Source organism: Lampris incognitus, chromosome 2 (assembly GCF_029633865.1).
Source record: "Lampris incognitus isolate fLamInc1 chromosome 2, fLamInc1.hap2, whole genome shotgun sequence".
Taxonomy (NCBI): Eukaryota; Metazoa; Chordata; class Actinopteri; order Lampriformes; family Lampridae; genus Lampris; species Lampris incognitus.
Window position 1 is genome coordinate 148,047,563 of NC_079212.1, and position 27,570 is coordinate 148,075,132.

The window sequence follows — 27,570 nt, forward strand, 5'->3', positions numbered from 1 at the left end:
TTCTACAGGAGGAGGAGGAGGAGCGGAGTGTCTGATGTGTAAGGAGAGATGCACTGGATACCATCCACATTCCTGGAGGTAATGGAGCTCTCTCTCTCTCTCTCTCTCGCTCTCTCTCTCTCCCTGTACCAGCAGAATGAAATGAAATGAAAGAAAATGGTTAACAGAGAAAAGAGGAAATTTGACGCGAACTAGAGGAATGTGGCAGAATCCTGCTACACCTCCTTTTCTTCTCTCTCTCCTTACTTGGTGTTTTTCTCTCTTTCTTGCCTGACCTGGCCTCCAGCCTTCTCTGGGCAGGAAGAGTGATGTCATGGAGGTGATGTCACTTGTTATGTTTCCAAGTGAATGATTAAATGTTGCAAAAAACAGAATATGTGAATGAAGGTGTGTTTCTATCGGATGTTTTTAAGAGCATAAAATCCTGAATGTAGAGAAGGTCTGAGTCCTCCATCATACATCCATACTTCAAAAGACACGACAACGATGGATAGATCAACTGGGAGTCATCAGACAAGTTTATATCACTTTTTTTAGCTGATGAATTTATTTAATGGTTTGAAAAATGAACACGATTGATAGTGTTAATGATACACACAAAAACTGTGAGCCACTACCACGAGAAGTAACTTGACTTGTCTTGATGCTCGATAATCCAGGTAAGAAAATCAAAATTGGTTGAATCAGTTCATCTGGACACAGAAACGCTTCATCATCATCTAAGTGTCCTCTTCAGTCTCACCTGATTGCAGGTGTCCCACCCTTATAAACAATACAGTGGCTGCAGGTGTCCCCACCCTTATAAACAATACAGTGGCCGCAGGTGTCTCCACCCTTATAAACAATACAGTGACTGCAGGTGTCCCCACCCTTATAAACAATACAGTGACTGCAGGTGTCCCCACCCTTATAAACAATACAGTGGCTGCAGGTGTCCCCACCCTTATAAACAATACAGTGACTGCAGGTGTCCCCACCCTTATAAACAATACAGTGGCCGCAGGTGTCTCCACCCTTATAAACAATACAGTGACTGCAGGTGTCCCCGCCCTTATAAACAATACGGTGACTGCAGGTGTCCCCACCCTTATAAACAATACAGTGGCTGCAGTTGTCCCCACCCTTATAAACAATACAGTGGTATAACGACCCAAACCAACAATCAGTTTCATATGTAAATTTGGGTGTGACCATTAACTAGAGTTACAACGGCCATGTGTACTATTCACAGAGGGTTGGGGAATAGTTGCAATTACAGCATTGTAAGATGGTGACAGATGTACTCTTAGGCCCCCCCGGTTCAGGGATGGTCGTTCCCTCTTCACAAAGATGGCCTCTTTGACTCCCTGTTCAAACCAGCGTTCCTCCCTATCAAGGATGTGCACATCCTCATCCCTGAAAGAGTGGCCACTGGCCTGTAGATGGTGTAGACTATGGAGTCCTGGTCTGTAGATGGTGTAGACTGTGGAGTCCTGGTCTGTAGATGATGTAGACTGTGGAGTCCTGGTCTGTAGATGGTGTAGACTGTGGAGTCCTGGTCTGTAGATGGTGTAGACTGTGGAGTCCTGGTCTGTAGATGGTGTAGACTGTGGAGTCCTGGCCTGTAGATGGTGTAGACTGTGGAGTCCTGGTCTGTAGATGATGTAGACTGTGGAGTCCTGGTCTGTAGATGGTGTAGACTGTGGAGTCCTGGTCTGTAGATGGTGTAGACTGTGGAGTCCTGGCCTGTAGATGGTGTTGACTGTGGAGTCCTGGCCTGTAGATGGTGTTGACTGTGGAGTCCTGGTCTGTAGACGGTGTAGACTGTGGAGTCCTGGCCTGTAGACGGTGTAGACTGTGGAGTCCTGGTCTGACGTGTTAGCTCTCCTGTGTTGTGCCATCCTCTTGGCCAGCGTCTGTTTAGTTTCCCTGATGTACAAGTCCCAGCAAGCCTCCTGGCACTTAACAGCTACACTATATTGCTCTGTTTGTACCGGGGGACCTGATCCTTGGGGTGGACCAACTTCTGGCACAGAGTGTTTTGGGGTTTGAAAGCAACTGAGACGCGGTTTTGGGGAAATGAGCGTATCAACTATTCCGACACCCCCACCACATACAGAATCACCACTGGTTTACACTTAGCAGGGCTCGAGAGTGCGACCAATTTAGTCGCACACGCGACCAAAATTTTTAAGAGTGCGACTGAAAAAAATGATAGGTGGCACTTATGCACCCGATGCTGCTCAGGTGAACACTGAAATCTCTTTCGCAAGCACAGCATCTCTCTGTGTTCTCCTGATGGTATCGTGGTCTAAACCAATAAGAGACAGAGCTCGGGCAGGTCCTTGCCTCTGATTGGCTGTTGTCCTTTTCACTGCTCTAAGTAGTGTCAGTTCAAAACATGCGAACGACCTGAGCAGGCTGAGCGCCAGAGAACTTGAACGGGAAAATAATAGCCTATAGGTCTACGCGACAAAACGAGTGAAAATGAAGAGAGGAAATGTTTAAATCTAACATGTTCAATTTCAGTTCATTGAAGCACTTTAAGCACAAACACTTTTATTTGGAAATGATTAAATGTTTTAAATGTTCAGTTTAAGCTCAGTGTAGCACTTTAAACACTTTATTTTTCTTTATATATTCTTCATATATATATATATATATTCTTTATATATTGTGTTTAAAATAAAGACAAGCTTTTTCTACACCTTATTGTTTTAAAAAATCAGTCACATTATATGACAGAAGAGCGATAAAAAGGAGACCTTTTGGTGTTAAAGGCGACGCAATGAAAAATGTGGGTGCGCCTAAATTTTGTGCTGGTGCACCTAAAAAAGAAAGTTAGGAGCACCAGTGAAACCGATGCATAAAGTTAGTGTAGAGCCCTGCTTAGACAGCTGGTGTCCTTCTCCTCTCTTCGATGGGATGGTGCACTGTTTGGGGTCTTCCTGGCTTTGACAAACACCCAGTTAGGATAACCACACTTAACCAGGACCTGTTTAATGTGGGATCTCTCCCCTTCCCCGGCCGCTGTGTCAGTGGGGACGTTGTCAGCTTGGTGGTCCAGCATCCTGGTGACTCCTAGTTTGTGCTGCAGTGGATGATGAGAGTCAGACCTTAAGTACTGATCAGTATGTGTTGGTTTACGGTAAACATCAACAATCACTTGTCCCCCATCACCAGTTGTAATGTCCCAGTGTAAGAAGACTACCCTGTCATGTTCCACATCCTCCTGGTGAACTTGACGTGGTGTCCTCAGAGTTCATGTGGTCGATGAAATGTGCTACATCCTGAGATTTAATTTTAACCCAGGTGTCGTCCACAAATCTGAACCAATGGCGAGGTGGTGTCCCTGGATAGGACATCAGAGCCTCTTTTACACTTCCTCCACATACAAGGTGACCACTACAGGTGAGACTGGGGAACCCATAGCGCCCCCATGCCTCTGCCTATAGTACTGCCCCCTGTATGTGAAGTATGTGGACTGAAGACACAGCTTCAGGAGCAGACACACTTGGTCAGTGTTAAGGGTGGTGCTATTGCTAAGGGTGGGGTCGTTTTGTAACGTCATATGGACTACCTCCACTGCTTCATCAACAGGAACACACATGAAGAGAGACTTAACATCATAAGAGACCATTGTTTCATCCTCTCCATGATGACGTCCCTCACCTTGTCCACAACATCCACAGTGTTCTGATGTGATGTTCATTACTGCCTACCAACGGGTTCAGAACAGATGCCAGAAACTTAGAGAGGTTATAGGTCACTGAGTTAATCATACTAACAATAGGCCGTAATGGCACGTCCTGTTTATGTATCCTGGTTAACCCATACAGACTAGGTGTAGCGCCCCCTGGGTATAATCTGTGGTACAACATTCTGTCAATAGCACTTTCCTGTTCTAACCACTTCAGACCATCTATCACCTTTTTCTTGTAACCACTGCCTGGATCTGGCTTCAGGGGTTCATAAGTATTCATGTCGCTAAGTCAGGTCATAACTTTCTCATGATAGTCTGGTTGAATACAACAGTGCATCTGCCTTTGTCTGCTGGAAGGTTGATGATGTTATTGTCCTTACTGAGAGTCGTGAGAGCTTTCCTCTTGTCTCTGCTGATGTTGGATGGCGGTGCCTTCCCATTGCTGAGCCGGGCTGAAACTTTTGTCCGCACTTGCTTCACTTCCGGGTCCATGATGTTTTTTCGGACCACTGAATCCATGGCTGTGATCAGTTCCACTAGCGGGATTTCCCTCGGCGTGACAGCAAAATTCCCATGCCAAACTACCCAAACAGTGCACCAGCCAACGAAGAGAGGAGAAGAACAACAGCTGTCTTAGTGTAAACCAGTGGTGATTCTGTATGTGGCGGGAGTGTCGGACAACCTGAGACGTCTATTTTCCAAACACTGCGTCTCAGTTGCTTTCAAACACCAAAACACGTTGCAGCAAAAATTGGTTCACCCAAGGATCAGGTCCCCCAGCACAAACAGAGTAATTTAGTGTAGCTGTGAAGTGCCAGGAGGATTGCCGTGACTTGTACATTGGGGAAACCAAACAGACGCTGGCCAAGTGGAGTGGCACAGCGGAGAAGAGCTAACACATCAGGCCAGGACTCCACAGTCTACACCACCTACAGGCCAGTGGCCACTCTTTCAAGGATGAGGACCTGCACATCCTTGATAGGGAGGAACGCTGGTTTGAATGAGGAGTCAAAGAGGCCATCTATGTGAAGAGGGAACGACCATCCCTGAACCGGGGGGGGGAGGATCTAAGAGTACATCTGTCACCATCTTACAATGCTGTGATTGCAACATTCCCCACCCTGTGAATAGTACACATGGCCATTGTAACTCTAGTTAATGGTCACACCCATATTTGCCTATGAAACTCATCGTTGGTTTGGGTCATTATACCACTGTATTGTTTATAAGGGTGGGGTACCTGCAGTCACTGTATTGTTTATAAGGGTGGGGTACCTGCAGTCACTGTATTGTTTATAAGGGTGGGGACACCTGCAGTCACTGTATTGTTTATAAGGGTGGGGTACCTGCAGTCAGGTGAGACTGAAGAGGTCACTTAGATGATGATGAAACGTTTCTCTCTGTAAACGTTGTGTCCGGATGAACTGATTCAACCTTTTTTGATGACTTATGTTACAACATTTGACCTTTCACCTTCACCCTAGTAATCCCGTTTCATTGAAAGCTCATCTCCTATCATACATCAGAGCAATGGGGGCGTCCAGGTAGCGTCGCGGCCTATTCCGTTGCCTACCAACATGGGGGATCACTGGATCAAATCCCCATGTTGGTAGGCAAAGGAAATCCCCCATCTCTGGCTCTGTTGGGCGTCCCTACAGACACGATTGGCCCTTTCTGCGGGTGGGAAACCAGATGTGGGTATGCGTCCTAGTTGATCGGGGCGCCTGTACAGAGGGGAGGGGAAACTGGGGGTAATAGTGTGATCCTCCCACATGCTACATCCCCCTGGGGAAACTCCTCACTGTCAGGTGAAAGGAAGCAGCTGGCGAATCCACATGTATCGGAGGAGGCATGTGGTAGTCTGCCGCTCTCCCTGGATTGGCAGAGGGGGTGGAGCAGAGACCGGGACGGCTCAGAAGAGTGGGGTAATTGGCCAGATGCAATTGGGGAAAAAAAACATACATCAGGGTAGCTCTTTGTTGCTCTCTATGGGGCACTGGAGTGCATGTCACAGGAAGTTGTGCGGTTGCTAAGCACTGATTGGTGGATTGCTGTGTCAATCATTATTTTGTAAATGGTGAACTGAAGATTATGCCACTGTTTTCACTGGTCATCTCAGATACGAGTGTTTTCTTCCTCTATTATTTTCTCTTCTCTCTTCACCCCTCAATACAGGAAGTTGTGTGTTGCCTGTGGATGCAGTGCCATAGACCACACCGTTGGCAGTGACATGCAAGATGACTGGCAAATGGGACGCCTGCTGACCGATTCGCCCTGTTGCCATATGACTGCCAAGGTGAAGGGCGGTGGCGGCCTCCGTCTGTACAAAAGGAACCGGATGATTGTGACCAATTCGGTGCTTTCTGGTAAAGACCCGACCTTCAGCACCACCACGTATGACTGGGCTCCACCCGGACTGACCCAGAACCTGGTAAGCAAAAGCGTAAACTAATTGCATAATCACTCTTTTGCTCTTGTAGTTAACCATACTAAACCCCACTAACCTTAACTTTATTTAACTGATCTCAGATAACTAATCCTGAACTCAGTTTAACTAATCCCTACTAACTTTAACTAATCCAATTAACTCTCACTGATTTTAGTTTGTAGTTAACCATAACAAACCCCAGCTAACCTTTACTTCATTTAACGGATGACAGTTTACTTCTGCTCACTTCAGTTTACTTTACTTCCTTTAACTGATGCCAACTAATCCTAAACTCAGTTTAACTCATTGCGACAAACCAACCTTAACTAATCTATTAACATAACTAACTGTAACTAGATACAACTTCACCATCACACATACAAGTCAAGTCAAGTCAAGTCAAGTGATTTTATTTGTATAGCCCAATATCACAAATTATAAATGTGCCTCAGAGGGCTTTACAGCAACACCACATCCTGTCCTTAGACCCTCACATGGGATAAGGAACACCTCCCTAAAACCCTTTAACAGGGAGAAAAAACAGGAAGAAAGCTCGGGGAGAGCAACAGAGGAGGATCTCTCTCCCAAGACGCACAACGTGACATGATGTTGTGTTTACACAATTTACAATACAACATGAAAGAGGATAACCCAATTATAATGGAAATATAAAATATATGAAGAAGATGATGAGGAGGAAGCCAAGCAGTGTCCAAACGCCACCGGAACAGCCCAGGACCCGAGACATGCAACCACCATCACCATGTAGACCTGGCAGGAGGACAAACTACACATGTACACAAGGGAGACTCGCATCACACCATTGACATGCACGGGAGAAGAGACAAGAAAACACATTAGTCCCACATTGGCATGAGAGAAGGATATAACATTGACACAGGATAACAAAATTATATGGATTAATAAGAAATATTAAACATTTGATGGGGAGGATGCCATGCAATGTCCAGCTGGTGACCACCATCACCATGGAGACCTGGAGGAGGACAGACTACAAGTGCACACAGGGGAGACTCACATCACACCATTCACACACATAGAAGAAGAGAAAGGAGAAGACATCATTCAGAGAGAGAGAAAAGACATGAGAGAAGAGAACAGTTTGCAATAGTCAATAATCTATACTCTATAATCTATAATCTATACTCTATAATCTTGTCGGCAGAACAGTGGTTGGTAAATTAATTGAGACAGACGCCGACCCACCATGCAGTACAGGCTGTGAAGCGCTCAATTTAAAGGCAACTAATTGTAGGTTAAGACAAAAAGATGAGTTTTAAGTTTGGATTTAAAGACTCAACAGACTCTGATGGTCTGATGGCAGCAGGCAGGTTATTCCACAAGAACAGGGCCCGATAGGAAAAGGCCCTGCCACCAACTGATTTGTTTTTAACTTCTTTTTTTTTATTATAAATTTATTTCTGATTTTTCCCTTTTTTCTCCCAATTTAGTGGCCAATCGATCCCTATTTTAGTTCAAACACCCACCCTCGTACTGCATGCATTCACCAACTGCATCTCTCCGGCCGGCAGTCTCAAAGGAGATGCCTCCCCACTTTCGTGACAAGGCGAATCCAGGCCGAACCACTGCTTTTTCCAACACACACAGAGACGCATTCATGTGACGAACACAAGCTGACTCCAACCCCCTCCAGAAGGCAGCATTGCCTATTATTGCTGCTTCATCGAGTCCAGCCATAGTCAGATCTGTTAACTTTGGGTACACACAGGAGCCCTGTATTTTGAGAGCAGAGAGCTTGAGATGGCATGTAAGGTTTAAGGAGATCAGACAGGTAAGATCGGGCAAGCCCATTTAGGAATTTATAAGTCAGCAGAAGCACCTTGAAGTCTGATCTAACATGGATAGGAAGCCAATGAAGGGAGGCAAGAATTGGTGTAATATGGTCAAATTTTCTAGTTTTGATTAGGGTTCTAGTTGCAGCATTCTGAACCATCTGAAGACCTTAGACTTTTAGTACTAGCATGTGGCAGACCTGAAACAGAACATTACAGTAATCAAGTTTGGATGAAACAAATGCATGTATTAAAGTCTCTGCCTCAACCATGGAGAGAAAAGACCAAATTTTAGCTATGTCACGTAAGTAAAAAAAGGCAGTCTTGGTGATTTCTTTAATGTGCTTATCAAAGCAAAGGCTGGGATCGAACGTAATGCCAAGATTTTTGGCTGCCACACACTGTGAAATCACAGATCACAAATTTAAAAGCAGAAAGTTAAGTGACATCCAGTTTTTCACAGTAGCCAAGCAGGCCTCTAAGTTAGTCATTTGAGTATGATCGTCAGCCCTGATAGGCACATACAGCTGAGTATCATCAGCATAGCAATGAAAATTTATTCCATAACTGTATAATTTGGCCAAGAGGTGAAATATAGAGAGAAAAGTAGAGGGCCAAAAACTGAGCCCAGAGGTACATCATATTTAATGTTGGAGAAGTTTGATGTAATATTACTATAGCAGACACAATGTGTTCTTCCAGATAAGTAGGACTTAAGCCAAGAGAGAGCTAAGCCAGAGACGCCAAAATTACAATTTAATCTACCTAATAGTATACAGTGATCAATGGTGTCAAAGGCTGCACTGAGGTCCAGTAGTAGAAGCACTGAAGTGGAATCAGAGTCCATAGCTAGTAAAATACCGTTCACTACTCCGGTCAGAGCAGTTTCAATTGAATGACAGGCCCTGAAAGCCAATTGAAAAGGTTCATATAGATTAGCCCTCACAGGTAAGGGACCAGAGACAATTAATTGATGCTGACACATCTTTCTGACCAACTGAAGCGTTATGACTAGGCTGGCTTTTGTGATCTCTAATTGCTTCATCCTAGCATCATTGGTGCCGACATGAATAACAATGTTAAATATCTATTGGGCGGCACGGCGTCCCAGTGTTTAGCACTGTTACTCACTGCAAGAAGGTCCTGGGTTTGAACCTCAGGCTGTCCCAGGTCCTTTCTGTGTGGAGTTTGCATGTTCTCCCCGTGTCCGCGTGGGTTTCCTCCGGGTGCTCCGGTTTCCTCCCACCATCAATAAGACATGCATGTTAGGGTTAATACTCCTGTCTGTGCCCCTGAGCAAGGCAACGGAAAGAAGAACTGGAGTTGGTCTCCGGGTGCTGCAAGGGGGCTGCCTACTGCTCGTAGCTACACAGCTAGGATGGGTTGAAAGCAGAGAGTAGTGAATGTCACTGTATGTATGTACAAAGGACAAATAAAGTGTATTCTATTCTATTCTATGTTGCTGAAAGTAGTGGTGCTGTGTGCCTGGATTCCCTGATTCCCCCTCCATGATGCCAGCACCCTAAGATTATCCTCTATGTCGGAGACTCTGGCCTCGGGTAAACAGCGAACGAAGGCTGGCAAAGCTAACCTGATATTGCGGCTAATGGGGTCTCCCATCACTAGCGTGCGTGGCTTTATTCTGTCGAGTGAGGGACCAGAGATGATACTTATATATAGCCTATACATATACACAATTATAGCTTGATGCAGTAAGACAGGCTTACACAGGCACCATCACATACTACGTACAAACGTGCATGACATCTAACTAATCATAGTAATGATAACTAACCTCTACTAGCTTAAGTGTCAATATGTACAGATAATTTAGATTCAGATTGTAAACAGATTTAATCTGTAGAAAGCACGTCAGTCAATCATAGTTTGATTCTTCGATGATCTTATATCAGTAAAAAACTGACTCAAAGAAAATGAATTATTTAAAAATTGTGAAAAACAATGAAAAATTCTTTTGAGGATTTCTCCCTTGCTCTCTCCTCTCTCTCTCACTCTAGGCCATGCAGTACATGGATCTGCTTCCTGTGGACCGGCGTCCTGTGTCGGGGACAGAAGGGTCGCTGTATCGACGCCGACAGATCCAGAAACAGCTTCCCATCTATGATCAGGACCCCATGCAATGCTGCAGCCTGAGCACAGAGGAGGAGGTGTGCACGCATACACACACACACACACACTGTTCCTCACTGCAAGAAGGTCCTGGGTTCGAACCCCAGGCCATCCCAGGTCCTTTCTGTTTGGAGTTTGCATGTTCTCCCCGTGTCTGTGTGGGTTTCCTCCCACCATCAAAAAGACATGCATGTTAGGGTTAATACTCCTGCCTGTGCCCCTGCGCAAGCCAATGGAAAGAAGAACTGCTGGAGTTGGTCCCCGGGCGCTGCAGCTGCCCACTGCTCCTGTACAATAGGATGGGTTACATGTAGAGGATGAATTTCCCCATGGGGCTTAATAAAATGCATCTCCATCCATTATCGTAACTGCTTATCCTGCTCATAATAAAATACATCTCATCTTGTATTATCTTTACACACACGCACACGCACAAGAAACTGACTGTTTGCAAAATGTCTCTAAAGCTAAACTATGCAGTTTTTATGAGTTCATTCAGTGTTATTGCGTTTATACAGAACTTATCACATCCAGTGACGATTCAGTATACCAACTAGTTCAGCTGCTGGAGCATCATGACTTCTGATGTAACCGGATATTGCAGTCTTCCACGTTTTTTGGGGTTTTTTTTTTTTCGTGCAGGCATCGATCAGGATGGCTGTTTGTTGTGGGCACTCGCTATTTTTAAATAACTCTTCTATCTTGCTCTTACCCAGATAGCCACCGGATGTGGGCCACTTCAGGCAATGATGCAGCACTGATGTCCTTCTTCTGGCCCTGACAAAATGGATGTGAGCCTGAAGTGACCCACATGTATAGTAGCAAATATGGCCCAAATATGCCAAATCAAATGTGGGCCTTTTTTGGCAAAGATGCGGTGCTCTTGACAACATGTAATCTGGATGTGACCCTGAAGTGGCCCGTGTGGTAAATGGTGAATATGGCCCAAATATCCCAAAACACATATGGGCCACCTTTGGCAAATATGTGGTACATGCGGCATTGCTATGGCTTGGTTCTGACCCAGATCTGGCAAACAGGAGCAGATCGCCCAAGTGCCATCATTCCACACGGTATGTGGGCCGTATGAAGTGTCGGTGTGGAACGGGCCCGGGCCACAGCAATTTTGCTATCGGGGTTGGCGCTTCGACAGGCTAGCTTTATGGACCAAACTGGACCAAACTCACCAAATCCCCGAGGAACTTAGGAGGACAGTTAGGAGATCTTTTCGGGGATGACAGGGTAAAGGATATAAATCAAGAAAGCGGAAGGCTGATGCACAGAGAGAGAGAGAAGGCGATATAAGCCGTATGCCCCCTCTCTCGTCGTGGGCAACAGGAGATCGCTGGCTAATAAGATGGACGAGCTAACGGCACTAGTCAGGAATCAGAGAGAGTTTGGTGAGTGTAACTTCATGTGTTTCAATGAAACATGGCTGCACCAGGACATCCCCGACCACAATATTTCCATCAACGGCTTTCAGACTGTTCGCGCCGACATGGATTGCTCGGGAAGTGGTAAGAGCAAGGGTGGAGGAGTTGTTATTCTCGTTAACAACAGATGGTGTAATCCTGGTCACATTACCATCAAGGAAAGTATTTGTTGCCCAGACATTGAACTGTTAGCCGTGGGACTCGGGCCATATTATTTGCCCAGGGAAATCTCACATGCTATTGTGGTAACTGTTTACACACACACACACACCCGCCGCCGCCAACCTGATGGTGGCGTGTGATGTCATTCACACTGTCATAGCTCATCTTCAGACACGACACCCGAGTGGCCTCATCATAATCTCGGGTGACTTCAACCACGTCTCCATGGTGAAAACCTTGCCCAACTTCGCCCAGTATGTGAATTGGGAGAGGAGAGGACACTGGACTTGATGTATGCTAACATGAACGAGGCTTACAGCTCTTCTCCCCTCCCTCCCCTGGGTAAGTCAGATCACAACCTAGTATATCTGAACCCCTGCCATGTGCCTCTTGTGAAACGGCAGCCTGTGACCACAAAAACAGTGAGGAAATGGTCGGAGGAGGTCTGTGTGAAACTCCAGGGCTGTTTTGAGGTAACAGACTGGCAGGCTCTCTGTGCCGCATGGGGATGACCTGGATGGGGTCACAGGGTGTGACACAGACTATATAAACTACTGTGTGGACTGCATTGACCCTGAAAAGACTGTCCATTGTTATTCAATTAACAAGCCATGGGTAACGAAGGACATCAAAACCATCCTGAATGAAAAGGAGGACCTTTAGAGCTGGCAATAAGGAGGAGGTGAGAAAAATACAACGAGACCTTAAAGTGAGAATCAGGGAGGCTAAAGATGACTACAGGAGGAAGTTGGAGCAGAAACTCCAACAGAACAACAGGAGAGAGGTCTGGAGTGATATGAAGACCATCACTGGTTTCAGGCCGACTGGCAGCAGAGCAGTGGAGGGCAGCTTGGACAGGGCCAGCGAACTTAATGTGTTCTTTAATAGATTTAATACAATGACCCCCCCCCCCCCCCGGTCTCATCTGTTGCCTGCCTTCATCAACCATTAACTTCACTGCCTCCCTCTCTCCCCCCCTCCTCCTCCTTACAGCCCCACCTCCTCCAGTGATGGGGGCCCTACTGCCCCCCCCCTCCCAGGGTTCCCGGACTAATGGCTCTCTCCAACCTGAATCCACCCCCCCCCCCTACCTGTAACACCTACAGTGTGCTTCACGGTTGACCATGTCAGAAGGCAGTTGATGAGACTTCACGCAAGCAAGGCGGCAGGCCCGGATGGTGTTAGCTCAAGGGTGCTCAAAGCCTGTGCCTCCCAGTTATGTGGAGTGCTTCACCATGTCTTCAACATGAGCCTTAGACTTCAAAGGGTCCCCGTGCTGTGGAAGATGTCCTGCCTCGTTCCTGTGCCTAAAACGCTAAAATGCAGAGTGATGAGTATGAAGCTGTAAATCGAAGGCTGAATGTTGGCTGAATGTTATCAGCGCATATGCCCCGTAAGTTGGGTTTGAGATGGAAGAGAAAGAAGAATTCTGGAGTGAGTTGGATGAAGTGGTGGAGAGGGTACCCAAGGAAGAGAGAGTGGTGATTGGAGCAGGCTTCAATGGTCATGTTGGTGAAGGGAACAGAGGTGATGAGGAGGTGATGGGTAGGTATGGTGTCAAGGAGAGGAACGTGGAAGGACACATGGTGGTGGATTTTGCGATGGCATCCTCAACCCCGACTGGGAGTTGAGGATGCCATAATTTCCCTGCTTAACCGTGCCTATGCCCACCTGGATAAGCCAGCAAGTTGCTGTGAAGGTCATGTTCTTTGAGTTTTCTAGTGCCTTCAGCACCATCTGGCCAGCTCTACTGGGTGAGAAGCTGACAGCAATGCAGGTAGATGCCCCCCCTTGTGTCCTGGATTGTTGACTACCTTACTGGTAGACCACAGTATGTGCGCTTGCTACACTGTGTGTCAGACAGAGTGGTCAGCAACACTGGGGCTCCACAGGGGACAGTCCTGTCTCCCTTCCTTTTCACCCTCTACACCAGCGTTTCTCCAACCTCTCCTGGCAGACCACTTGTCCTGCATCTTTTAGATCTCTCCCTGCTCCAACACAGTTGATATAAATGATCAGTTTTGTTATTAGGCAGCTTCGGGAGCTCATAACGAGTTGATCATTTGAATCAGCTGTGTTGGTGCAGGGAGAGATCTAAAAGATGCAGGACAAGTGGTCCGCCAGGAGAGGTTTGAGAAACGCTGCTCTACACCATGGACTTCAACTACCATACAGAGTCCTGCCATCTTCAGAAGTTCTCTGATGACTGTGCTAGAGTCGGATGCATCAGTAAGGGCGAGGAGGCTGAGTACAGGGCTGTGGTGGGAAACTTTGTCACATGGTGTGAGCGGAACAATCTGCAGCTCAACATGACTAAGACAAAGGAGCTGGTTGCTGACCTGAGGAGGGACATGACACCAGTGACCCCTGTCTCCATCCAGGAGGTCAGTGTGGACACTGTGCAATACTACAAGTACCTGGGGTGTATATAGACAATAAACTGGACTGGGCTAAGAACACTGATGCCCTCTACAAGAAGGGACAGAGCCATCTCTACTTTTTGAGGAGGCTGAGGTCCTTCTACATCTGCCAGACGATGCTCAGGATGTGGTGTGAGTCTGTGGTGGCCAGTGCTCTCCTGTTTGCTGTTGTGTGTTGGGGCAGCAGGTTGAAGGCAGCAGATACAAACAGGCTCAATAAACTGATCCACAAGGCCGGTGACGTTGTGGGGGTGGAGCTGGACTCTCTGGCGGTGGTTTCTGAGAAGAGGTTGCTGTTGAAGTTATGTGCCATCAAGGACAATGTCTCCCACCCTCTCCATGACGTGCTGGTTGGGCACAGGAGTACTTTTAGTGACTCATTCTAGACTCATTAGTGACTCATTTTAGACTCATTCTGCTGAAATGCACTACAGAGCACCACAGGTGTCATTCCTGCCTGTGGCCATCAAACTTTACAACTCCTCCCTCAGAGTGTCAGACACTGAGTCAATAGTCATCAGACTGGCCCCTCCACTTGTTTTACCCTGTCGGGTGTTCGTGCTGCTTGTTTCATGCTGCAGTAATACAGTATAGATAGGCTGTTATATGCTGGAGCATGGTGCACATATGTTTACATATTTTATTCTTATTTCCATTTTTTATTTATTCTTCTATTTCTATTTTCTTGTTATCTTGTAGCTTGTTAGTTTTTCTTTACTAGAGCGTGACTGTCTGTAATGGGACCCAGTGTCCCCTCGGGGATGAATAAAGTATTCTGATTCTGATTCTTGCATATCTCATAAGTGTCAGGTTAGCTTCATATGTGACCCCAAACAGCTCAAGAGAAAAAAAACGAGATTAAACTGCCGCATATTTTTTTGTTCTGTAGGTTTTATTGTATTGCACAAGTTAATCCTGTCAGGTTTCTTAACATTTCTTTTAGATCTCCTCAACACTTGCATGTCTGGTGTTTTGGCATTGGTACACAAGTCTGTGTGAAGGTTCATGTTACAAGTCTCGGCTGGTGGGTAGGTTGACTCAGACACGTCACTGGCTTCACTGTGTTCTTGTACAGTCTCTTTGGTTTTTAGAAGACTGCGACGTTTCCATCTGAGGATATGTCCATCCTCTGTCCTCACCGTGTCTGATCTTGGAGCAAGTTCCTGGAGCACTGTTGCTTTTCGGTTCCAAGTATCTGGACTTTCAATCCTGACCACATCATTTCTTGACAGTGGTTCAAAATGTTTTGAGGATCCATCATAAAATGATTTTTGTTTCAGTTTCATTTGCATAAGCTTTTGTCCATGCATTGCACCTTGTTTTTGATTTTTTTTTTTTAATTTTGATATACTTTAATGATCCCCGTAGGGAAATTACGCTCTGCATGTAACCCATCCTAGCTGTGTAGCTAGGAGCAGTGGGCAGCTGCCGTGCAGCACCCGGGGACCAGCTCCAGTTTGTCTTGTCATGCCTCGGTCAGGGACACAGACAGGAGTGTTAACCCTAACATGCATGTCTTTTTGACGTTGGGGGAAACCGGAGCACCCGGAGAAAACCCACCGCAGACACAGGGCAGGGAGAACATGCAAACTCCACACAGAGAACAACCTGGGATGACCCCCAAGGTTGGACAACCCCGGGGTTCAAACCCAGGACCTTCTCGCTGTGAGGCAACAGCGCTAACCACTGTGCCACCATGTTGTTAGTTGGAACAAAAACCTTCACCCACAGTGGTCCTTTATGGATAAGATTGCCCACCCCTGGTCCAGATGAACTGATTCAACTTTCCGTGACTTCCTTACCTGGATTATTGAGCATGCATCAATTCATTTACTGATCTCTGTAACCTTAACAATCAATTCTGGGTTTGTACACCATTATTGCCACCTACTGGTCATCACGAGGGATTAACTACATACACGTGGGACATGAGGATTAAATCAAAAAGGTTTTTTTTACCCATTTTCAATCAGCTGTTGCATCTTTGAAGGTATAGTCATGTTCTCATAGGTTTCTGAAGTCCCGCCAGTGGGGTGAAGTGTTTATCTGGAATGAAACAAATGTTTAAATCACATAATCCAACGGATTGTGCTGTTGATTTTGAGTTCAAAGATGGCTCCATCTTCTGCATGTCTTCACTGTACATTATGGTAGTGTAAGTGCAGCAGATACAGCAAACAGCACTGTCTTTAAACTGTCTTCTGCACGTCTTCACTGTACATTATGGTAGTGTAAGTGCAGCAGATACAGCAAAGGGCACTGTCTTTAAACTGTCTTCTGCACGTCTTCACTGTACATTATGGTAGTGTAAGTGTAGCAGATACAGCGAACAGCACTGTCTTTAAACTGCCTTCTGCATGTCTTCACTGTACATTATGGTAGTGTAAGTGCAGCAGATACAGCGAACAGCACTGTCTTTAAACTGTCTTCTGCACGTCTTCACTGTACATTATGGTAGTGTAAGTGCAGCAGATACAGCGAACAGCACTGTCATTAAACTGTCTTCTGCACGTCTTCACTGTACATTATGGTAGTGTAAGTGCAGCAGATACAGCGAACAGCACTGTCTTTAAACTGTCTTCTGCACGTCTTCACTGTACATTATGGTAGTGTAAGTGCAGCAGATACAGTAAACAGCACTGTCTTTAAACTGTCATCTGCACGTCTTCACTGTACATTATGGTAGTGTAAGTGCAGCAGATACAGCAAACAGCACTGTCTTTAAACTGTCTTCTGCACGTCTTCACTGTACATTATGGTAGTGTAAGTGCAGCAGATACAGCAAACAGCACTGTCTTTAAACTGTCTTCTGCACGTCGTCACTGTACATTATGGTAGTGTAAGTGCAGCAGATACAGCGAACAGCACTGTCTTTAAACTGTCTTCTGCACGTCTTCACTGTACATTATGGTAGTGTAAGTTCAGCAGATACAGCAAACAGCACTGTCTTTAAACTGTCTTCTGCACGTCTTCACTGTACATTATGGTAGTCTAAGTGCAGCAGATACAGCGAACAGCACTGTCTTTAAACTGTCTTCTGCACGTCTTCACTGTACATTATGGTAGTGTAAGTGCAGCAGATACAGCGAACAGCACTGTCTTTAAACTGTCTTCTGCACGTCTTCACTGTACATTATGGTAGTGTAAGTGCAGCAGATACAGCAAACAGCACTGTCTTTAAACTGTCATCTGCACGTCTTCACTGTACATTATGGTAGTGTAAGTGCAGCAGATACAGCAAACAGCACTGTCTTTAAACTGTCTTCTGCACGTCTTCACTGTACATTATGGTAGTGTAAGTGCAGCAGATACAGCAAACAGCACTGTCTTTAAACTGTCTTCTGCACGTCTTCACTGTACATTATGGTAGTGTAAGTGCAGCAGATACAGCGAACAGCACTGTCTTTAAACTGTCTTCTGCACGTCTTCACTGTACATTATGGTAGTGTAAGTGCAGCAGATACAGCAAACAGCACTGTCTTTAAACTGTCTTCTGCACGTCTTCACTGTACATTATGGTAGTGTAAGTGCAGCAGATACAGCAAACAGCACTGTCTTTAAACTGTCTTCTGCACGTCGTCACTGTACATTATGGTAGTGTAAGTGCAGCAGATACAGCGAACAGCACTGTCATTAAACTGTCTTCTGCACGTCTTCACTGTACATTATGGTAGTGTAAGTGCAGCAGATACAGCGAACAGCACTGTCTTTAAACTGTCTTCTGCACGTCTTCACTGTACATTATGGTAGTGTAAGTGCAGCAGATACAGCAAACAGCACTGTCTTTAAACTGTCTTCTGCACGTCTTCACTGTACATTATGGTAGTGTAAGTGCAGCAGATACAGCGAACAGCACTGTCTTTAAACTGTCTTCTGCACGTCTTCACTGTACATTATGGTAGTGTAAGTGCAGCAGATACAGCAAACAGCACTGTCTTTAAACTGTCTTCTGCACGTCTTCACTGTACATTATGGTAGTGTAAGTGCAGCAGATACAGCAAACAGCACTGTCTTTAAACTGTCTTCTGCACGTCGTCACTGTACATTATGGTAGTGTAAGTGCAGCAGATACAGCGAACAGCACTGTCATTAAACTGTCTTCTGCACGTCTTCACTGTACATTATGGTAGTGTAAGTACAGCAGATACAGCAAACAGCACTGTCTTTAAACTGTCTTCTGCACGTCTTCACTGTACATTATGGTAGTGTAAGTGCAGCAGATACAGCAAACAGCACTGTCTTTAAACTGTCTTCTGCACGTCTTCACTGTACATTATGGTAGTGTAAGTTCAGCAGATACAGCAAACAGCACTGTCTTTAAACTGTCTTCTGCACGTCTTCACTGTACATTATGGTAGTGTAAGTGCAGCAGATACAGCGAACAGCACTGTCTTTAAACTGTCTTCTGCACGTCTTCACTGTACATTATGGTAGTGTAAGTGCAGCAGATACAGCGAACAGCACTGTCTTTAAACTGTCTTCTGCACGTCTTCACTGTACATTATGGTAGTGTAAGTGCAGCAGATACAGCAAACAGCACTGTCTTTAAACTGTCATCTGCACGTCTTCACTGTACATTATGGTAGTGTAAGTGCAGCAGATACAGCAAACAGCACTGTCTTTAAACTGTCTTCTGCACGTCTTCACTGTACATTATGGTAGTGTAAGTGCAGCAGATACAGCAAACAGCACTGTCTTTAAACTGTCTTCTGCACGTCTTCACTGTACATTATGGTAGTGTAAGTGCAGCAGATACAGCGAACAGCACTGTCTTTAAACTGTCTTCTGCACGTCTTCACTGTACATTATGGTAGTGTAAGTGCAGCAGATACAGCAAACAGCACTGTCTTTAAACTGTCTTCTGCACGTCTTCACTGTACATTATGGTAGTGTAAGTGCAGCAGATACAGCAAACAGCACTGTCTTTAAACTGTCTTCTGCACGTCTTCACTGTACATTATGGTAGTGTAAGTGCAGCAGATACAGCGAACAGCACTGTCTTTAAACTGTCTTCTGCACGTCTTCACTGTACATTATGGTAGTGTAAGTGCAGCAGATACAGCAAACAGCACTGTCATTAAACTGTCTTCTGCACGTCTTCACTGTACATTATGGTAGTGTAAGTGCAGCAGATACAGCAAACAGCACTGTCTTTAAACTGTCTTCTGCACGTCTTCACTGTACATTATGGTAGTGTAAGTGCAGCAGATACAGCAAACAGCACTGTCTTTAAACTGCATGTTACCCAAATGCAAACATTGTTGCTGTTCCAACAAATGCATACATATACAAACTGCAAACTATATGAACACCCCTAATACAGAGACAGAGAGAGACAGAAAGAGACAGGGGGAGAGACAGAGATACAGAAAGAGAGACTGGGAGACAAAGAGAGACAGGGAGAGAGAGACAAAAAGAGAGAGAGACCGGGAGAGACAGAAAGACAGGGAGAGAGACAGAGAGATGGAGAGAGACAGAAAGAGAGACAGAGAGAGACAGAAAGACGGAGAGAGACAAAAAGAGAGAGAGACAGAAAGACAGGGAGAGAGACAGAGACAAAAAGAGAGAGACAGAGAGAGACAGAAAGACAGGGAGAGAGACAGAGAGATGGAGAGAGACAGAAAGAGAGACACGGAGAGAAAGAGCTGACTGGAAATGTTCTGTTGGAAATCATATGAGTATTTCTCTTTCAGATCTCCTCCATGCTCCTGTTTGTTAGGAGTTACAAGCAGGAGGTGCTCGGTTTGGGGGAGGTGGCCTTACCCGGAGAGGGAGGGGCTCTAAGGGAAGCAGCCAATCAGAGAAGAGCAAAGGAAGCCAAGGACCATGGCAGCAGTAATAGCAAAGGTGGTATGAAGCATCAGGATCTCAGCCCGGCCAATGGCAGCACTGCTGCTTCTGCTGGTTCCACCAACGGGACACAGGACAGCACAAAGACTAAGGTTACATATGTGAACTGTCATCCAGCATACTATTAGTATGTGAGCAAAAACTACGATTGTTCGGGCATATTACTTCATCATAGAGCCGCGCTAATCAGCTCTGTGCATAACTGTAGTCCACTGACTTCCGATTTCTACTGCCGCGCTCACACCAGTTTCCTGTTTGTTGGCGTGTGCTACTCACAATGGCATATTGTTTGCGATGCCTGCAAGATTTACCATGGATACATGTCAACCACATGCACACAACTGTCGACAAAGTGTCTGTGAATGTTCTCATTCATCCAGGTCATGGTTATCCAAAGGAGTTGAATCAAGTGCAACTGGACTTGGTATATATCCGGGAAGACGTTTCGCCTCTCATCCAAGAGGCTTCCTCAGTTCTTGCCTTTCTGACTAGACCAAGCTAGTCTGACTGGCTGGTGATGAGACTCAGCATTTATCCTCTAGGAGTCATTGTCAGAGCTATAGATGTCCGTGGCTCTTTGTGTCCCGATGTTTACCAACGCCCGTTGCTAACAGAGCCATAGATATGAGTGGCTCTTTTGTGTACCGATGTTTGGCCGCGCCCGTCGTTATCAGAGCTATTGATTTGCATTTGTTTAGCAGCAATGGTCGTTGGGGTGTTAGTTTCGACTTCATTACCACTCTCATGCACCTACCAGCAAACGAGTGAAAAGTTTCAAGTTGTGCATATCAAGTTATGTCCACAATAATGAGGATGAGAGGACGGACAGACGGACGGAATTGTGGACATAACTTGATATGTACAACTTGAAACTTCACCCGTTTGCTGGTAGGTGCAGGTGGAAGTGTGCTGGTAGGTGCAGGTGAAAGTGTGCTGGTAGGTGCAGGTGGAAGTGTGCTGGTAGGTGCAGGTGAAAGTTTGCTGGTAGGTGCAGGTGAAAGTTTGCTGGTAGGTGCAGGTGAAAGTTTGCTGGTAGGTGCAGGTGGAAGTGTGCTGGTAGGTGCAGGTGGAAGTGTGCTGGTAGGTGCAGGTGAAAGGTTGCTGGTAGGTGCAGGTGAAAGTGTGCTGGTAGGTGCAGGTGAAAGTTTGCTGGTAGGTGCAGGTGAAAGTTTGCTGGTAGGTGCAGGTGGAAGTGTGCTGGTAGGTGCAGGTGAAAGTTTGCTGGTAGGTGCAGGTGGAAGTGTGCTGGTAGGTGCAGGTGAAAGTTTGCTGGTAGGTGCAGGTGAAAGTTTGCTGGTAGGTGCAGGTGGAAGTGTGCTGGTAGGTGCAGGTGAAAGTTTGCTGGTAGGTGCTGGTGAAAGTGTGCTGGTAGGTGCAGGTGGAAGTGTGCTGGTAGGTGCAGGTGGAAGTGTGCTGGTAGGTGCAGGTAAAAGGTTGCTGGTAGGTGCAGGTGAAAGTTTGCTGGTAGGTGCAGGTGGAAGTGTGCTGGTAGGTGCAGGTGGAAGTGTGATGGTAGGTGCAGGTGGAAGTGTGCTGGTAGGTGCAGGTGGAAGTGTGATGGTAGGTGCAGGTGAAAGGTTGCTGGTAGGTGCAGGTGAAAGTTTGCTGGTAGGTGCAGGTGGAAGTGTGCTGGTAGGTGCAGGTGAAAGTTTGCTGGTAGGTGCAGGTGGAAGTGTGCTGGTAGGTGCAGGTGAAAGGTTGCTGGTAGGTGCAGGTGGAAGTGTGTGGACAGTTGTGTGCATGTGGTTGACATGTATCCATGGTAAATCTTACAGGCATCGTGAACAATATGGCGTTGTCAACAGCACACGCGAACATACAGGAACGGGTGTGACCGCTGCAGTAGAAACCGGAAGTCAGTGGACTACAGTTATGCACAAAGCCGATTCTACTGGTGTGGGAGCCAACTTCTTTTTTTTAAATGTAAAAATACACAATGATTTTAACTACTTTTCGTTTAACGTAGTGAAAATAACACATTTAATTTGTTCCACGGTTCCTTTGTATGGCTCTCCACCATTGTTGGTCGTTGTCGTGAAGTATCGCAGTGCACTCTGCAATCAATATTCATGCCAGCATAGTATCCGGTGTTTGTGTACTCTGAACTTCTCTAGATGTTATGTGACATCCTGGTATTTTTCATGTACTATTTGATGCACAACACAGTTTCAGACGTACTAAAAATATTCAGCACTGATTTGCAGCAACTACATTACACAACACACCACAGACACATTCATTACACAGCCATAGTGTTACAGCCTAGTTGGGTCTCGGGGTTCAGGGTTGAGCATGCAGTACTAGTCCTAACGTGGAGTGTAAGAAACAGAAAGGAGGACTGGTTTCCAAGACTAGAGAAACAGCCGGGAGGTGGGCTAGCTTACTGAGGTAGCAGGCTAGCAGTTAGCAGGTCCCTCCAACAAGGCCTCGGCCATATGGATCTCAGGTCCCGTAAGCGGCGGACTCCGTCTTGGTAGGTCAGTTCAGTTTAGGTTTGATGGTGCTGAGCTGGAAAGGTGTGGACTTGTAGTGTCCTGGACAGTGTGTTCAAAATGGTGCATCCTGTGACGTATGTATGCAAACTCCCGCCATTAGCTACCGGCGGGGGGGGGGGGGGGCGCAGCTGCACCTCACAGTGACATCATCTTATAAACACGGCTTAACCACACCTCCAATCATTTCTCAATGAAAACCAGTCCAAGTATGTAAGAAAAGGAAGAAGGGGATAAGGCAAATATACCCCCCCCCCTTCTAACATTAGACAGTCTGTAGATATGCCGTAAGTGGTGTGATGAGACTCATACAGAGACAGGTGACATCACTAATGTCTTCTGTCGCTGTATGCTGATGATTATACCAAACCACATCTGGATAGAAGACTGCTCAGTCCAGGTGAGGAGTCGGCCCAAAGCAAGAATTACCAGCCAGCAAGGTGAAGTCACAAAACCATTATGACTCATATGAGTGGAGCAGTCATGGCATATCTACAGACTGTCTGGAACCGTGTAAAGAATGTGTTGTGTAACCTAGCTGATGTGAATTGTTACCAAGCATTCACACACTGTCTTGGCGTACTAAATAATGTGCTGTTATTCAATTTCGGACACAGCCTAAATATGTAAGAACTAGGAATGTCAGGGTATGAGATTCTTTTTTTATCACCCCACTCTTCCGAGCCGTCCCGGTCTCTGCTCCACCCCCTCGGCCGAGCCGGGGAGGGCTGCAGACTACCACATGTCCTCCGACACGTGGAGTCACCAGCCGCTTCTTTTTACCTGACAGTGAGGAGTTTCACCCGGGGGATGTAGCACATGGGAGGATCACGCTATTCCCCCCAGTTCCCCCTCCCCCCGAACAGGTGCTCTGACTGACCAGAGGAGGCGCTAGTGCAGCGACTAGGACACACACCCACATCCGGCTTCCCACCCACAGACACGGGCAGTTGTGTCTGTAGGGATGCCTGACCAAGCCGGAGGTAACACGGGGATTCGAACCGCCGATCCCCGTGTTGGTAGGCAACGGAATAGACCGCCACGCCACCCGGACGCCCCTGGGGTATGAGATTCTTATGGTATGATGGTGGTTTGAAGAAATATATTATTGATTAATATGATGTTTCCTATATAATAGTATATATTATATAGGAAACATTCAATACAACAATCACACAAAAACCTCCATAATATATATATTTATGTATACATCATATATCTTTTTCAGTATTACAGCTGCCATTCTTTTTGGGAGAATCGCTTTGAGTTTTTCACAGAAATCTGCAAGGACATTTTTCCATGCTTCATGTAGACACTCCCAAAGTTCAGTCCTAGAAGCTGGTGATCCCAGACACATCCGTGATGTTGCGGTCTGGGCTCTGGGGTGGCCAGTCCATTGTTCTGAGAACACCAGCGGTTGTGTTCGATAAGCACGTCTTGATCTTCGTAGAGGCGTGCTTGGGGTCGTTATCATGCTGTGGAATGAATCCGTCCCGTTGGTTTTCCAAAGGGAAATGCATTACGTATGAACAGTTGTTGGTATGTATCAACATTAAGAGATAGTGCAAGAAAAAAAATCACCAACTCCAGATGTTGTTCACCAGCTCCAGATCACCAACTCCAGATGTGGTAATCAAGAAAAAATCACCAACTCCAGATGTTGTTCACCAACTCCAGATGATGTTATACCTCCCAAACATGAACTGATCCTCCACCATGCTTGACTGGTGCAATTCAAAGAGTTTATCTTCAGGCGTCCGGGTAACGTAGCCATCTATTCCGTTGCCTAGCAACATGGGAATCGCTGGTTCGAATCCCCGTGTTACCTCAGGCTTGGTCGGGTGTCTCTACAGACACAATTGGCCGTGTCTGCGGGTGGGAAGCCGGATGTGGGTATGTGTCCTGGTTGCTGCACTAGCACCTCCTCTCCTCTGGTCGGTCGGGGTGCCTGTTCGGGGGGAGAGGGAACTTGGGGGAATAGCGTGATCCTCCCACGCACTACGTGTACAAGCTCCAATGACAGTATAGTGTCCTGTACTGTCACACAGTACAGCATGAAGAGTGTTGTCGTTACATCTATGAAGAGCTGAAGTTTGAAAACATACATTCAATGTCGTTTAACCCTTATTCTCTCTGTCCCTCCCCTCTAGCTATGTACTGGTTGCCATGGCGAGGTTGCTATGGACACTCCTGTTGTATATGCTGAGCGAGCTGGTTACCATAGCGCCATGTGGCACCCCAGCTGCTTCCTGTGTTCAGAGTGCGGTCAGGGATTGGTGGACTTGGTCTACTTCTGGTCCAATCAGAAGCTGCTCTGTGGCCGACATTACTGTCAGACAGTCTGGCCTCGCTGTGGAGGATGTGATGAAGTGAGAGTATACACACACACACACACACACACACACACACACGAACACAACACAACCACAGATATACAAACGTTTGTGTGTGTGTGTATATATATATATATATATATATATATATATAGTATATATATGGCGAATTCAGGGGGCAGCCGGGAACCTTGGCAGCGGGACGGAACCTGGGTCTCCTGCACCATGGGCGACTACGTTAACCAGTCGGCAGGTGGTGGGTAGTTGGCCATCAGCTGTTCTGTGCATGTCTGCCAGAGGTGGACTTGTAGTATGTATACTCCCACACTCACGTATGTGGTGGAAGTATCAGAAAAGTTGAGACATGTATTTTCCAAACACAGCATCTCAGTTGCTTTCAAACCCCAAAACATGCTACTCCAGAAACTCGTCCACCTCAAGGATCAGGTCCCCTGCCACAATCAGAGCAATATAGTGTAGCTGTTAAGTGGCAGGAGGATTGCCGTGACTTGTACATTGGGGCAACTAAACAGATGCTGGCCAAGAGGACGACACAACACAGGAGAGCTAACATGCCAGACCAGGACTCCACAGTCTACACCATCTACAGACCAGGACTCCACAGTCTACACCATCTACAGACCAGGACTCCACAGTCTACACCATCTACAGACCAGGACTCCACAGTCTACACCATCTACAGACCAGGACTCCACAGTCTACACCTTCTACAGACCAGTGGCCACTCTTTCAGGGATGAGGATTCGCACCTCCTTGATAGGGAGGAACGCTGGTTTGAACGGGGAGTCAAAGAGGCCATCTATGTGAAGAGGGAACGACCATCCCTGAACCGGGGGGGGGGGGACTAAGAGTACATCTGTCACCATCTTACAATGCTGTGATTGCAACTATTCCCCAACCCTCTGTGAATAGTACACATGGCCACTGTAACTCTAGTTAATGGTCACACCCATATTTCCTTTTGAAACTGGTAGTTGGTTTGGGTCGTTATACCACTGTATTGTTTATAAGGGTCGGACACCTGCAGTCACTGTATTGTTTATAAGGGTGGGGACACCTGCAGTCAGTTTAGACTGAAGAGGTCACTTAGATGATGATGAAGTGTTTCTCTCAATAAATGTTGTGTCCAGGTGAACTGGTTCAACCTTCTGTGACTGGTAGTACTGGGAGTTCAGGACTACTCCCAATGGCGTCCCTCGACATGAGCCCTCACAACAGTTATGAGTGTATGATGGAGGATCTCTCGTGGTTGCGGTGACTCAAAATCTTTGAAAAACCTGTTTTATACCATAATTGAGTTCTAACTCCTCAGCTGATTTGTCGCCCAAGTCCAAGCACCGCAGAAGAGGAGGTACGCCGGGTGGAGATCTAAACTCAACTGAGTGCCCTCTTCTACTTAACTTGGCATTCCCCTGTGGTCAAAGGCAGAAGTGGTTGTCAGAAGAATGACTTCCTCATCTCATAGACCTCCATTCACCCTCTGGTATCTGTTGTGTTCAGAAGAGAAGAGTGAGAGATGAGAGATGTTTTAGAAAAATAGCTGTTTGTCAGATATACAGCCATGAGCTAATGTATCTCTAATTGTGTCTATGCATCTCATCTCATCTCATCTCATCTCATCTTCAGCCACTTCTCCGGGGTCGGGTCGCGGTGGCAGCAAGCTAAGTAGGACACTCCAGACCTCCCTCTTCCCAGCAACACCCTCCAGCTCCTCCTGGGGGATCCCAAGGCGTTCCCAGGCCAGATTGGACATGTAGTCCCTCCAGCAAGTTCTGGGTCTACCCCGGGGTCTCCTCCCAGTTGGACGTGCCTGGAAAACCTCCAAAGGAAGGCGCCCAGGAGGCATCCTGATCAGATGCCCGAACCATCTCAACTGGCTCCTTTCGACATGAAGGAGCAGCGGCTCTACTCCGAGCTACCTCCGGATGTCCGAGCTCCTCACCCTATCTCTAAGGCTGAGGCCAGACCTCCTACGGAGGAAACTCATGTCAGCCCCTTGTATCTACGATCTCATCCTTTCGTTCACCACCCAAAGCTCATGACCATAGTTGAGGGTTGGAAGGAAGACTGACTGGTAAATTGAGAGCTTTGCCTTCTGGCTCAGCTCCCTCTTCACCACAACGGTCCGGTACAACGTCCACATTACTGCTGATGCTGCACCAATCCGCCTGTCAATCTCCTGCTCCATCCTACCCTCACTCGTGAACAAGACCCTGAGATACTTGAACTCCTTCACTTCAGGCAACAACTCATCCCCAACCTGGAGGGAGCAGTCCACCATTTTCCAGTAGAGAACCATGGCCTCAGACTTGGAGGTGCTGACTCTCATCCTGGCCATTTCACACTCAGCTGCAAACCACCCCAGTGTGCAGCGGAGGTCACGTTCTGATGAAGCCAACAAAACCACGTCATCTGTGAAGAGCAGAGATGCAATTCCCATCTGTTTGACGGAAATCTTTTCCCCAGATTTAAGAGAATACGACCTGAAAAAAACATGAGGAATCTTTTTGTAAAAATATCTGATCATCTCTCTGATGGTCTCATTTGATTATGTCACTCATACAGAGACATGACAGTTAAATGAATACTGATAAATAATCGGTGAAAATCTCCTCATAGCAGCTTTAAGTGGAGAAAATATAATGAGACGAAGGTGTTGAAGTTGATACTCTGCTCTTCCTCCCTCAGCTGATCTTCTGTCAGTCGTACCACACCGGGACAGACGGACAGATGTGGCATCACGACCACTACTGCTGCTGGCTGTGTGGACAGAGTCTGGACACACCCTGCGGCTGTCAGCGCTGA

At 46.5% G+C, this 27,570-nt stretch overlaps 1 protein-coding gene across 1 annotated transcript; it reads left to right on the forward strand.

The window, feature by feature from the left end:
* On the forward strand, positions 1-27,570 carry lmcd1 (LIM and cysteine-rich domains 1). The gene is made up of 6 exons (XM_056301914.1): positions 1-78; positions 5,858-6,113; positions 9,943-10,092; positions 19,763-20,020; positions 24,562-24,780; positions 27,454-27,570. Exons 1-6 carry the CDS (start codon positions 35-37, stop codon positions 27,568-27,570), a joined length of 1,044 nt encoding a protein of 347 aa, XP_056157889.1. The 5' UTR covers positions 1-34.